General features: G+C 37.5%; 1 protein-coding gene across 1 annotated transcript in view; it reads right to left on the reverse strand.

The window, feature by feature from the left end:
* COL24A1 (collagen type XXIV alpha 1 chain) overlaps positions 1-13,211 on the reverse strand; it is a 440,433-nt gene that overhangs the window by 80,234 nt on the left and 346,988 nt on the right. Inside the window, exons 44-47 of the mRNA XM_055403313.2 lie at positions 8,504-8,557; positions 8,341-8,394; positions 2,286-2,339; positions 1,034-1,141 (exon numbers count right to left, since the gene is read on the reverse strand). Coding sequence (XP_055259288.2) covers positions 1,034-1,141; positions 2,286-2,339; positions 8,341-8,394; positions 8,504-8,557 — 270 coding nt within the window. The remainder of the gene's footprint in view (positions 1-1,033; positions 1,142-2,285; positions 2,340-8,340; positions 8,395-8,503; positions 8,558-13,211) is intronic.

Genomic DNA, 13,211 nt, shown 5'->3' on the forward strand with positions numbered 1-13,211 from the left:
GACTTTCAAAGTTTTCTAGGCCTTAACCTGATGCTCTGATGTTCACATATACTGTCTCCAAAACAAATAGAAACCAAGCTAAGCCTCCTTAAAAATATTCACCTTTCCAGATAGAATCTGGCTAGATATTTATTTCTTAAATAATTAAATTGGCTGGCAATAATTCAATAGATTTTTTTTAAACAAATGAGATAATTCATTACAGTGAAAGAAGAATATTAATTTGGGTTTGGTTTTGGTACAGTCCCACGGTTCATATGAATAAACAACTAGGACTGATTTATTTAAGAAAAGAAAAACAGATTAATATATAACCATATCCAAATAGTAGAAAAGTAAAAGGATAAATTTTACTGGATTTACTGGATTACTGAAATATGCGATTAATTATTCTCATATTTCAAGTGGAAACACAACATGGGATAACAATAAATATCCAGATTATAATGACCTTAGGAAGAAAAAAGGGAAAATGGATAAATGAAGACAAAAATATCATTCTAACTTTCTGATCAAATAAATAAGATAGAAATTTGCATAAAAATAGGAATCTATATCATTGCTCATTGCATCACCAATGGATGAACACAGAGAAAATATTGACATAATTCTTATAAAATAGTGTGGCTATAAAAGTAAAGGGAAAATGATTTTGGCAGAGCTTACCTTGAGTTATTGCTAAGCCTGAAATGTTCCAAAGGTGGTTTAAGACATTTGATGAACTCAAAACAGTCAGCTTGTGTAGCCTTTAAAATATTACTTCTTTATGGTTCTTATTTACCAGATTTTATATGTACTAAGAATGATATAAATTATTAATAACATGGGTTATTATATATAAAATATCTGACAGAATGTACTCATTGACATTCCCTGAAAATCATAAACACAATTCCAAAATAATTATTATAGTAATGATTGGCTTAATCTGAGCAAACGTCAAAGCTAAGAAAGACAGCCAACATATCTATGATCTTGTAAAGAGACACTTATGCATAAGAAATAAAGTGCAAAGAACATTCAATCTACTCACAGGAAGTCCGTGTTTTCCTGGTAGCCCAATTTTTCCAGGGTTTCCTGAAATGCCTTCTGCTCCATGGTATCCTTGCATGCCTTTTGGCCCAGGTAGTCCTGGAAGTCCCTTGATAATTAAAAATTACTTGGATTATAGAGAGATGCTATACAGATATTTAAATGACAAATACTTTTATACTTATTAAGATGGGGGTTACATTTTTAATACCCTGTCCCAGGATAAATTTTCCTATTTCCTGGATTCCTTAATAATTTAGTGTTTGGATACAACAGATCAGTCAACTGTCCCCTAAATAAAATGCCAAGCTAATCAGCAATTTACTTGGTAACCTTTTCTACTTTAGTGTGCTTTCCTAGTATTTCTCATTGTGCCAGCCCATGGTTTATCCATCTGTGGAGAAAAGATCAGCCATGTGCACCTGTCAGCATAGAATACAGGCTGACATTCATCATCTCTAAAACTTCATACTGTATTATTTCCCCAAGAAATAAATTAAGGCTCTTTAATTGCCGCTTTGAATTAGATAAATATATGACTGAATAAAGGTCTGAACATTTTTGCTTCTATTTTTGAGGAGTAAGATTTAATCTACAGGGATCTCTGATCTCAATGTGCTTATAATTTATATTCACTTCTTTACTTTTCTTGAACCAACACAGGTCACTCAAATCAGGCCCTTGGCTAGGGGAAACCAGCAGGAAGCTTTTGCTAATAAGCTAGTCAACACATACTTGCCTGGCCAAAGAGGAAATGAATGGCTAAGGTAAAATTAAACTTTGTTTTATAATGAAAGGATTTGAAGTTTGTTTTTTTTTTTTCCCCTAGGACTTTCTGTTCTATTTCCCAGGAAAATGAGAGGTCAAGTTCTCTCACTAAAATCCAGGTCACGTCCTTTTAATCATGCTTGGAAAGCTCTGACCTTTGTCACCATTCATTTAGTCAAGACTCCAAGTTCCCTGTTTTTCAGTGGCTCATCATCAGACAGTAGTAGCATGAATTCACAGACAGGTCTCCATACACCGGAAAATAACATCCTTCAACTGCGGTGACTTCTATTTCAACACCAAGCTTGGTTTTGAGCTAATGGTCATATTTTGTTCCCTCTGTGTTCCAGCACGGGTTTAAACATTTTTAAAAGACAATGTGATTTATCCAACACTTGTCATAATTGGCTCCAAACTATTCTACTTGCTAAAGTTGCCAATTCTATTTAGAAAAATAATAAAGATGAAGACAGCCTGTTACTCACAGAAATCCCAGGTTTCCCAGAAGGACCAGGAGCTCCTTTTTTCCCTTTAGGACCCTAAAAATGTGAAGCACTGTTGTCAATTGATTGCAATAAACAGAAGGCATAGAAAAGAACTCTAAGACCTGAATGCTACAAGCAAGTCCTCCCACTCACTAGTTGGTTATCATTGGGATTGCCATTTAACTTTCCTGGGAGTCATTTTTTTCATGTGTAAATGAGAGAATTTGACCAGATAATCAATGAACTTCCACCTGGCCTCCAAAAAGAGCTATCCTTGGTGGCTCAGGATGGTAAAGAATCTGCCTGCAATGCAGGAGACTGGGGTTCGATCCCTGGGTCAGGAAGATCCCCTGAAGAAGGAAATGGCACCTCATTCCAGTATTCTTGCCTGGAGAATTCCATGGAAAGAGGAGCCTGGTGGGCTACAGTCCATGGTGTCACAGAGTCAGACACCACTGAGCAATTAACTGTCAAAGATATATAGTTCTAAAAAGTGAAAGTGAAGTTGCTCAGTCATGTCCAACTCTTTGCGACTCCATGGACTGTAGCCCACCAGGTTCCTCTGTCCATGTACTTCTCCAGGCAAGAGTACTGGAGTGGGTTGCCATTTCCTTCTCCAGGGGATCTTCCCGACCCAGGGATTGAACCTGGGTCTCCTGCATTGCAGGCAGACGCCTTACTCTCTGAGCCACGGGGAAGCCCCCATAGGTCTAAAAAGAAACTGATTATTTAAACAAAAGTCCCCACTTGCAGGCAAGGCCTTTCTCTCCTCATTGAAATTGTTTAAGTACCTATTTAATTAATTGAGTGAACATTCACTGGGGCTTCCCCAGTGGCTTAGTGGTAAAGGATCCACTGCAACGCAGGAGATGCGGGCTCTGTCCCTGGGCTGGGAAGAGCCTCTGGAGAAGGAAATGCAACCCACTCCAGTATTCTTGTCTGGAAAATCCCATGGACAGAGGAGACTGGTGGACTACAGTGGATGGTGTTACAAAATAGTCAGACATGACTTTGCTATTTAGTGACAAAATAACAGCAACAAACATTCATTGACTATGAGGTATCAGGGACTCTGTTATGTGTTGGAGATGCAAAATCAAATCTCCCGTTCCCAAGGCACATAAAGTAGAGTGAGGGATATGAACCAATAACTTAAAATGCTATCTGGAAGTACGGAGAAGGACATACTTGTGAATCAAAGAAAAGATATTTATTTCTCACAGAGCTGCTTGTTTTTCCATGTGTGAGATGTTTTAAATTATAATTGATTCAGCTGTAATGGTTTGCCAGGATAGTTAGAAACTTGCCCTTGCAAATCATGCCATTATTCTCATGCTATCCTAAAATTATCTTAAGAAGAAAAATGTGGAAAAGAGTGACCTAGTTCACAAATTAAAAAAAAGAAGCATATTGCCATTACCAGACACATTTTTCAGAAGTCAGAAGTTCTCAGAAACAAGATAATTTCACCAAAATGGGATGTTAAGTTATTAAAATCTGAAGATAGTTGTGCTAAAAAGTCAATTTGACAATAATAGCAAGATAAAAAATATCAAAAGATGTTACATATTCTGAAAATGAGCTTAAATGTTTTAAGAAGAGATAGTGTATGTAGTAACAGAAAAAAGGGCATTTTCTGTAAGAAATAAAAATCCCATTTTGTTAGAATTTGATGAAAGGGAACAATATTAATCAAGGGTTACACCTCCAAGTTTAAAAGCTACTTTACTTGCTTCAAAAAGTCACTAATGTAAATTCCTCCTAAAGGTAAGAAAATGGGATAGTTGGTGAACTGTATTTACTTGAAGTAAATACAATTTCTGGAACATATGATCCCTATAATAAAATGTGTCTTTTAGATTGCAATGAAGAAATGAAATAGGCAAGTAAATACTATTTTAAATATTGAAAACAATTTTGTTTTGGTTGTTTTGAATAGCACAAAATAGTATATGAAGTGTGATAATATTCAAATATGTTAACCGGTGTGCTTTTTTCTTCACAGTATTTCTTTTTATAAAGTGAAAGATCTGTTCTAGACTTTTGATTTTTAAAATAAACCTTTTTTAGCTTATGAATTTCAAAATAGTCCTCTGGGGTAATAATTTGAAAAGAATGTATTTCCTTAACACAAAAATGCAACCCACTCCAGTATTTTGTGCAACCCACACAAAAACTTGATTTTCAAATATTAAAAGTCTCAGAAATCAAGGTAGTGAAGGATTCAAGTCATAAAATTTATGACACAAAGAACATATTTAGAAGAATTATAATAATGTAAGAGAAAGTTTTTCCTACCTAAGGGGATATAAAAAATCTTGACTTTGGAGAAAGGTAAAAAGAGAAGCAAGACTGAAGACACTGACAGGCATCCCTGAGAAGAGACTTGATGCCGCCCTCAAGTCCCGGGGAGTGGAGACAATAGTACTGCAGACAAACGTGGGGACGTGGGCACAGAGATGACTGCCAGGGAGACTAAAGGCCTCATGAGATGTCAACTAAATTGCACTGAGTGTCAGCAACAAGAGTAGAAATTTCTGCATGAGATGTCAGGCCAGGGATCTTGAGAAAGTCTAAGTCCCTCAAGTACAGAGCATGGTGTGGGGAACGGCAGAATGTTATTTTCATGTGGCCAAGAACACATGACTCTTAGAGCCCTATCTGAGGAGATCTTAAACCTGAGTTGAGAAAACAGCTGTACAAATCAACAGGGATCAAAGAACTTCTGCTAGGAGGGCCAAGGTAGACACCAAAATAGTGGAATGATGGCTGATGGGGCTCCAAAGGGATGATGCATATTTCAGTGGATGCTAGCATGAATAGATGATGGCTGAGACCCAATCTCACCTCCTATTCCTCTTCCCTACCATTGCCACCTGGAGTGTAACTGTACATTTGAAAAGAAAATGAATAGGAAAAGCTCTCTAAATCAAATCCAAAACATCTGAGTGGACAGAGTTAAAGGCAATCAATTGACTAAATTACCATCAATTAGGTTTCTATCACAGGCCAGGAAGGGCACTCAGAACAGAAAATTCCATTATAAAGAACATAAAGTTATACTTTTAGTGTACCTGAGTTTATGGCTTAAGGTTCAGATATGCTATACATATATATAAGTGCTTTATTCCAAACATTTAAATAACAAAATAAAAACAAAGACATTCATGTACCATCACAAATCAGTTATGTTTTGGGGTGACTATTATGTTCAGAACAGGTAAATACTGTACTCTAAAACCTACATATATGGGTCTATCATTGTGAAAATTAGAATTAGAATATTAGTTATTAATACTTGGATAGGTATGAGGAAGTAGCTCCCAACAGAATAACACTAAAGGAAAATTATGGTTATGCAAATTATTTTTAAAGAGTACTTTTGCTATTTTTAATGGTAAAATTGTGGCAGAAACCTACCAACTGAACATAAAGTGTATAAAAAATGACAAAATAGTCCTTATGACAATTGTCATCATAACTAAAATAAAGTAGGCCAGTTAGAGAAACCACAGACTTGCAATGGAGGTTCAAAATACATAAAGATCAACAAACTGGTATTTTTTTGAATTTGTGCATTAAAAAAAGCCTTGAATTTGGAATTACTAGGTATTCTTATAACTAAATTAAGAGCCAAATATTACTAAATATTAATCCTACACAGAGGTGGTCTGTTCAGTAGGAAATTAAAGACTGGGCCAAAGACAAAGTAAAAATAGAAGGTGTTAGTAGGTGATTAATTGAGTTGGTGTCATAAAAAGGGAGGGAAATGTCGCTCTTCCACCAATGCCCAAAATTCCAATGTAATAAAGCTAGAAGAATTCTAGCTCTTTTCAAACAACTTACTCATAATATTTTATTTAAATGTAAGTATCTCATAAATCAAACAGACTTTACTGTTCTCATAATAGGAAAGGTGAGTGAATTAATGTATAGTCTTTAGAGTATATGCAGAATTGTGCTCTTTTGTCTACCTAGCTTTGAAAAATAGAATGACCCTCTTGAAATCAGATCCATTTAAAACATCTTTCAATTCACTGGAATTGTACCACTTCACAGACTACAAAAGAAGGTAATCTAATTCTTTAGATAACAGAAAATTTTAAATGTGCCATTACTATCCAAACACTCATTTGTTTTTTATTTAAATGAAGCTGAAGAACAGTCATCTCAATACTTTGCTAGTTCTAACTTTGTTAGAGAGTGTAGCTTTAAAATACAAACACAGACTTAGAGAGGTAAGTAAGGCTCATACTCTTTTTAACCAAGAAATTTCAACTCACTAAAATCTGGAATTTTGTTTTGGGAAGAAAATAAAATTTTGGCTTGAGTCTTTGTATTTGAAAGCCATTATGGGACAGTTCACTACATTTGCATTATGAAAGTCTCTAAAAAATGTAGTGGTTTGCAATTGGTTTTGACTTGACTTGCTCCAATTTTTTTAAATAGTTGTCCACAGTTTCATATCTGAGAGACTAATAAATGAATCAGTTGGTTAAGTAAAATTAATATTTAATTTAATCTATATAAGAAGGCTTCTGTGTAATAATGGGAGTCAAGAAATAAAGTTTCTAATGTTGGTTTTGTTGTAACCAGTTTTGTGATCTTAGTAACTCATAATCTCTTTGGGAGCTGAACTACTTCATTTGAAAGATGAGAGGGCTGTCCAAATGATTTTAAAGGGCCCTTTCCAAATCTGAAAAACACATTTATAGCTTTACAGAAATAAAATGACAGCTATTCCACAGGATCCATCTGGCTATTCAAAGCGACCCTAGTGAGTAACACAGTCAGTGATATTCTGGTAACAACCGTTCCTATCTGAAATTTTATAAGGGCTTTTAGTGTAACCTCAGACTGTATGCCAGCATCGCCCATAGTGGGGAAAGAACTAGTTCTCATGGATTATACAGAATTTAAACCACGGCTTCTCAGCACTTTTCAGCTCTAATACCTGGGAAGAGCTGACTATATAGGCTGGAGGTGCAGTGACCTAGTAAGAATATTTTATTTTTATTGGTATAATTTAACAGATATGAAGAAACAGCAAAAACAATTCTTTCTGAGATATGTCAAAAAGCAAAAAGAAAACACCAAGAAAATGAAAGCACTAACTGTAAAGCATTAGAAATGTCAGGATCAAACCTTGGGAGAGCATTTTCATCCTTAGCCACTTAAAGCAAGCATAAGGAAGTCACATGAAAGCATCAGCAGTGTTCTAGGTTCACATAATTTTCCACTGCTTTTTCCAATTTGGGTATTACACATTCTAAGTGAATGAGACAGCTGTATTCTTTCTCCACATTTTTTTTTTTTTTAAATAAGGCTGAATGAAAAGTGTAGCAATGAACTGATGCTACAAATTACAAATCCAGTTGTTACATAAGGTTGTGTGTGTGTGCCCAGTTGCTCAGTTGTGTCCAACTCTTACGACTCCATGAACTGGAACCTGCCAGGCTGCTCTGTCCATGGGATTTTCTAGGCAAGAATATTGGAGTGGGTTGCCATTTCCTTCTCCATATGTAAGGTGGAAGCAACAGCTATTCCTATACAGGGAATGAGATGGCTAAATTCAGTAATAATAGATTTTTAGTTTGTCGATAACAAATAATTGACTTGCGCTATGGAAAAAAAATCTTTTAAGCTAATTTTGACTCTGTGTCATATAGTCCACCGATTTATACCTCTACTTTACTACAGCAACTATATAAGCATGACTGCTAAATTTTCGCTTGGCGATACTGGTTTTAAGACTAGTTGTTATTTCTACCTGAAACCCCAAAGAAGGACAGCTAGTTTGGGATAAGTCTAAGCAATTTTCTAAAAGCCAGAGTAGTCTGCTGGTAAAGGGAAATTTGGAGGGCAGTCAAAACACATAAATTAATCAATAATGATGCTTTAACGCAATTATTGACAAACACGTTGTTTAGAGGCCCATGGTGATTGTTGTCCTGAAAGGGTGAATGATCATTTAAGTTGTAATGAACAGCAACTCCCTGTGTCCTTGCTTTCTGAAGCCAGCAGTACATTTCAAATTGTCTTGATTTCAACTTACTTCAGATCCTCTCTCTCCTTTTCGTCCTTGTTCACCCTGGTCACCTGGCTCACCCTTTAACAGGAACCAAAACAGAAATCACATATAAAGCAGAGACCAAGTAAGATATGTTAACATTAATGTTTTTAAAGCCAGAGTTACAAAGAATGCTTTCAAACCATACTGGGGGCCCGTGCTGTCCAGGGGCACCTCTTGGTCCTGGCATACCCACATGGCCCTATGAAGAGAAAAGGATCTGTTATTGGAACACAGAAAGACAACAACTGGGAGGATGGAGTAATATCACTTAATGTGAAAGTGAAGTCGCTGTCGTGTCCAACTCTTTGAGGCCCCATGGACTGTAAACCCGCTATGCTGCTCTGTCCATGGGATTTTTCCAGGCAAGAATACTGGGGTGGGTTGCCATTTCCTTCTCCAAGTATCACTTAAAGTGGTAGCAGAACGTTGCAAAATTCAATGTAAATATTATAGAGATAATGATTCTCTCTTAGAAATAAGATAGAACATAACAGCCCCTGGATAAAATGATGACTGAGAAAGAGTATAGAGGTTTTTCCCATATGGGTTAATATAGGTCTGCCAAAAGATGTCTGTACCCTAATCCTTAAAACCTGTGAATGTGATCTTATTTGGAGAAAAGGGTCTTTGCAGATATCATCAAGTTAAGTATTTTCGAAGGAGATTATCCTGGACTCTTTGTGACCATCTGGATTGTAGCTCTCCAGACTCTCCTGTCCATGGGATTATCCAGGCAAGAATCCTGGAATGGGTTGCAATTTCCTCCTCTAGGAGATCTTCCCAACCCAGGGATCAAACCTGTATCTCTTATGTCTCCTACATTCGCAGGTGGGTTCTTTACCATAACGCCACCTGGGAAGTTCTCTGGATTATCCATGTGGGCCCCAAATCCACTGACAGGTGTCCTTGTAAGAGACACAGAGAAAGAGAAGGATACAAAGGAGAAGGTCATGTGAAGACGAGCAGAGGATGGAGTGATGCAGCCACAAGGGATGTTGTTAGCTACCAGAAGCTGGAAGAAGCAAGAAAGGTTCTTTCCTAGAGCCAATGATGGGAACACAGCCCTGTTCATATCTTGCTTTTGGATTTCTGGCTTCCAGGATCACGAGAGAATAAATTTCTGTTGTTTTAAACCACCTGGTTTGTGGTAATTTGTTATGGCAGGCTCAGGAAACTAATATAGTAAATAACCAGTGAATAAAGGGTTTGAAAGCAAATGTCTTTTTTTCAATCTTTTTTCCAGTGTTCTATGGTCTCCACTTTTACAAATTAAGGTCACAGCCATTTAGATAGTAGATTTACTGAGTTGAAGACTGGTAGTCGTTACTGCATATGCCAAGACATCAAGTGACTCTGACTCTAGCAATCTGTCATCAGCCCAGTTCTCCTAGAAAGGAATGCTGACCTACCACATTTTTCAAGTGTGCAAACAGAAACTAACAACAAACTAGGGGCATGTCAGGTAACAGTTATGCAGAAAGAATTCCACATGTAATCTCTTTTATCCCCTTCCCCACTGTCCACTTCAGATTGCTTTCTTCCTGTATATTACAGAAGGGATGCCATAGGAAGGACAGTTATCAGGCTCATCTCCTTTCTGGGCTAGGAGAAGAAGGGATTACCTAAGGCTAATGATTTATTCTCACAGCAAGATCAGCTGAAGTCTTTTCTGTTTGCATTCTGCAGCGTAAATGTTTATGGTTTTAAGATTCAGCTTCCTGATAAAGTAAACAAATCCTGTTTAAGGGAGAGAACAGCTGCAAGAGATAAAGGCTAATTTGGAAAGCTTTCTATAAATAGCACACAGTCCAAACTAAAGAGAAAAGGATGACTACCAACAAACAACATGACTCTTACCAACAAAACATGACCAGGATCAGCAAGTAACAGAATCAGGTCAACCATGAGGGAGTTTCATTCAAGTAAATACAACTATTGTAGGTCACTTATAAAGCTAGCTCAGGAGAGAAGCAATTGGTGAAAAGTTGGGGTTACAAAGTGAACTAAGTGAGAGTAACCATACTGCTGCTGCTGCTGCTAGGTCGCTTCAGTCGTGTCTGACTCTGTGCGACCCCATAGACGGCAGCCGACCAGGCTCCGCCGTCCCTGGGATTCTCCAGGCAAGAACACTGGAGTGGGTTGCCATTTCCTTCTCAACTACAAAACTCCAAACGATCATGGTCTGTTATGGTTTTGTCACCATTCTAGCTGCGGTTTTACAGAGATCTTTTTAGAATAATCATAGAAGAGCCAATTGCCTCTTACAGGTTTGTGATGTTTGGATGTAAACCTTAGGAAAAACAAACTTGTTTACTAGGAGCTCCACTATAGTTCTATTGGCTCTTTCCATCTCAATAAAAACTGACAAATTATTTTTCTACCGTGGTAAGAATTAAATACGCTGCAGTAAATATTATGAAGTTATGTGGGCAAGATTACAGGAAGTGATTGATATTTTTTTCTGGTGATAGTAGTGGGAGGGTTGGATGATCAAAGGGAGCCTGGAGAGGATTTTTATATGGAAAGTGATGATTATATATGATTACAAAATCATAAATGATGATTTTACATGGGAAGCTGAAGTTTAAAGGATTAGTTTTCCAGGCAGTAAAGAAAAAGGAAGGCATTCTGCAGAGGAATGGCATGGGAGAATGAATGGAGATTCATCTAACACAACATGTTAAGGGGAGAAAGGATTTAAAAGGGCTGTGACTGTTGATAGTGAGTCTAGTTAGTGAGCTATTAAAAGAATTCAGGCAAAAAATGATGAAACTCTCAAGTAGGGCAAAGCGGATAGACTCCAGAGATACATAAAAGGTCAAAAGAAGTGGCCAATTGAAGCTGAGAGATGAGAGGATAGACAGAGGGGAGAATGAGGAGGGAGAGGTGAGAGAAAAGAGAAAGCAAGGGACAGAGAGTGAAAGAGACAGAGATAGAAAGAGGGAAGATGAGTTTACTAGACACCTGGATGTCTGCTGGTACTATTCACTGAAATACAGACTTAAAAAGAGGAGGATCAGATTTGGACTGGGACATGCTGAGTCTGAGGTACCTGTGATGATGTCTAGTATCTATTTGGATGTGTATATCTAATGCTAAGGACTGAAGGCCAAGTGAGGATAGGATTAGTAGTTATTTTATAGTACGCAAAAAATTCTATGGCTTTTGCCAAACCAAAGTAAAAAGGAGTTTAAGGTAGAACATAATTTATTCAATTTATTAGGGCTTTGTCTCATATAAGTTTAGGTTGACTTAGAAACTGGACATGGAACAACAGACTGGTTCCAAATAGGAAAAGGAGTACGTCAAGGCTGTATATTGTCACCCTGCTTATTTAACTTATATGCAGAGTACATCATGAGGAACACTGGGCTGGAGGAAGCACAAGCTGGAATCAAGATTGCCGGGAGAAATATCAATAACCTCAGATATGCAGATGACACCACCCTTATGGCAGAAAGTGAAGAGGAACTCAAAAGCCTCTTGATGAAAGTGGAAGAGGAGAGTGAAAAGGTTGGCTTGAAGCTCAACATTCAGAAAACAAAGATCATGGCATCTGGTCCCATCACTTCATGGGAAATAGATGGAAAAACAGTGGAAACAGTGTCAGACTTTGTTTTTTTGGGCTCCAAAATCACTGCAGATGCTGATTGCAGCCATGAAATTAAAAGACGCTTGCTCCTTGGAAGGAAAGTTATGACCAACCTTGATAATATATTAGAAAGCAGAGACATTACTTTGCCAACCAAGGTCCGTCTAGTCAAGGCAATGGTTTTTCCCGTGGTCATGTATGGATGTGAGAGTTGGACTGTGAAGAAGGCTGACCGCCGAAGAATCGATGCTTTTGAACTGTGGTGTTGGAGAAGACTCTTGAGAGTCCCTTATACTGCAAGGAGATCCAACCAGTCCATTCTAGAGGAGATCAATCCTGGATGTTCATTGGAGGGACTGATGCTAAGGCTGAAACTCCAATACTTTGGCCACCTCATGCGACGAGTTGACTCACTGGAAAAGACTCTGATGCTGGGAAAGGTTGGGGGCGGGAGGAGAAGGGGACGATGGAGAATGAGATGGCTGGATGGCATCACCGACTCTGTGGACGTGAGTTTGAGTGAACTCCGGGAGTTGGTGATGGACAGGGAGGCCTGGTGTGCTGTGATTCATGGGGTCGCGGAGAGTCGGACACGACTGAGCGACTGAACTGAACTGAACTGAACTGAGTATATATTTACTGATGATAATGAACAAGATACTTGACTTTTATGATTCTCAGTTTCTTCAAGAGGAAAAAAGAACAAAGGATGGTGCTAAGGGTTTCCAAATGTCTTTCAGTTGTTCATAGCCAGGTGTAAGCAAAATATTCATTATCCAGTCCATCTTTTTTCTCCAACAGGAAAATCATGAATTTATCATAACTCTAAGAATATTTGTGAACATAAAAGTGTTTTTAAAAGCTTGGTGATTACTCAACCATAAAAAGGAATGAAGTACTGACATATTTTACAACATGGATGAATCTTGAAAACACTGTGAAAAGTGAAAGGAGCCAGACACAAAAGGCTGTATATTGTATGATCCCAATTATATGAAAGATACAGAATATATAATTTGGTAGAGATAGAAAGCAGAGCATTGGTTTCCAGAGGTTGGGAGAAGTAGAATGACTGTTTAACAAGCACAGGGCTTCTTTCTTGGGGTGATGAAAATGTTCTAGAACTAGGCAGTGTGTGATGATTGTACAATATTGCCAATATATTAAATGTCTCTAAATTGTACCATTTTAAAATGGCTAAAATGGTAAATTTTATGCTATGTGCATTTGAGCACAATTTTAAAAAGCTTATAATAATTCT

The sequence above is a fragment of the Moschus berezovskii genome, chromosome 4 (assembly GCF_049115385.1).
Source record: "Moschus berezovskii isolate FMDL1 chromosome 4, NW_MosBer_1.0, whole genome shotgun sequence".
Taxonomy (NCBI): domain Eukaryota; kingdom Metazoa; phylum Chordata; class Mammalia; order Artiodactyla; family Moschidae; genus Moschus; species Moschus berezovskii.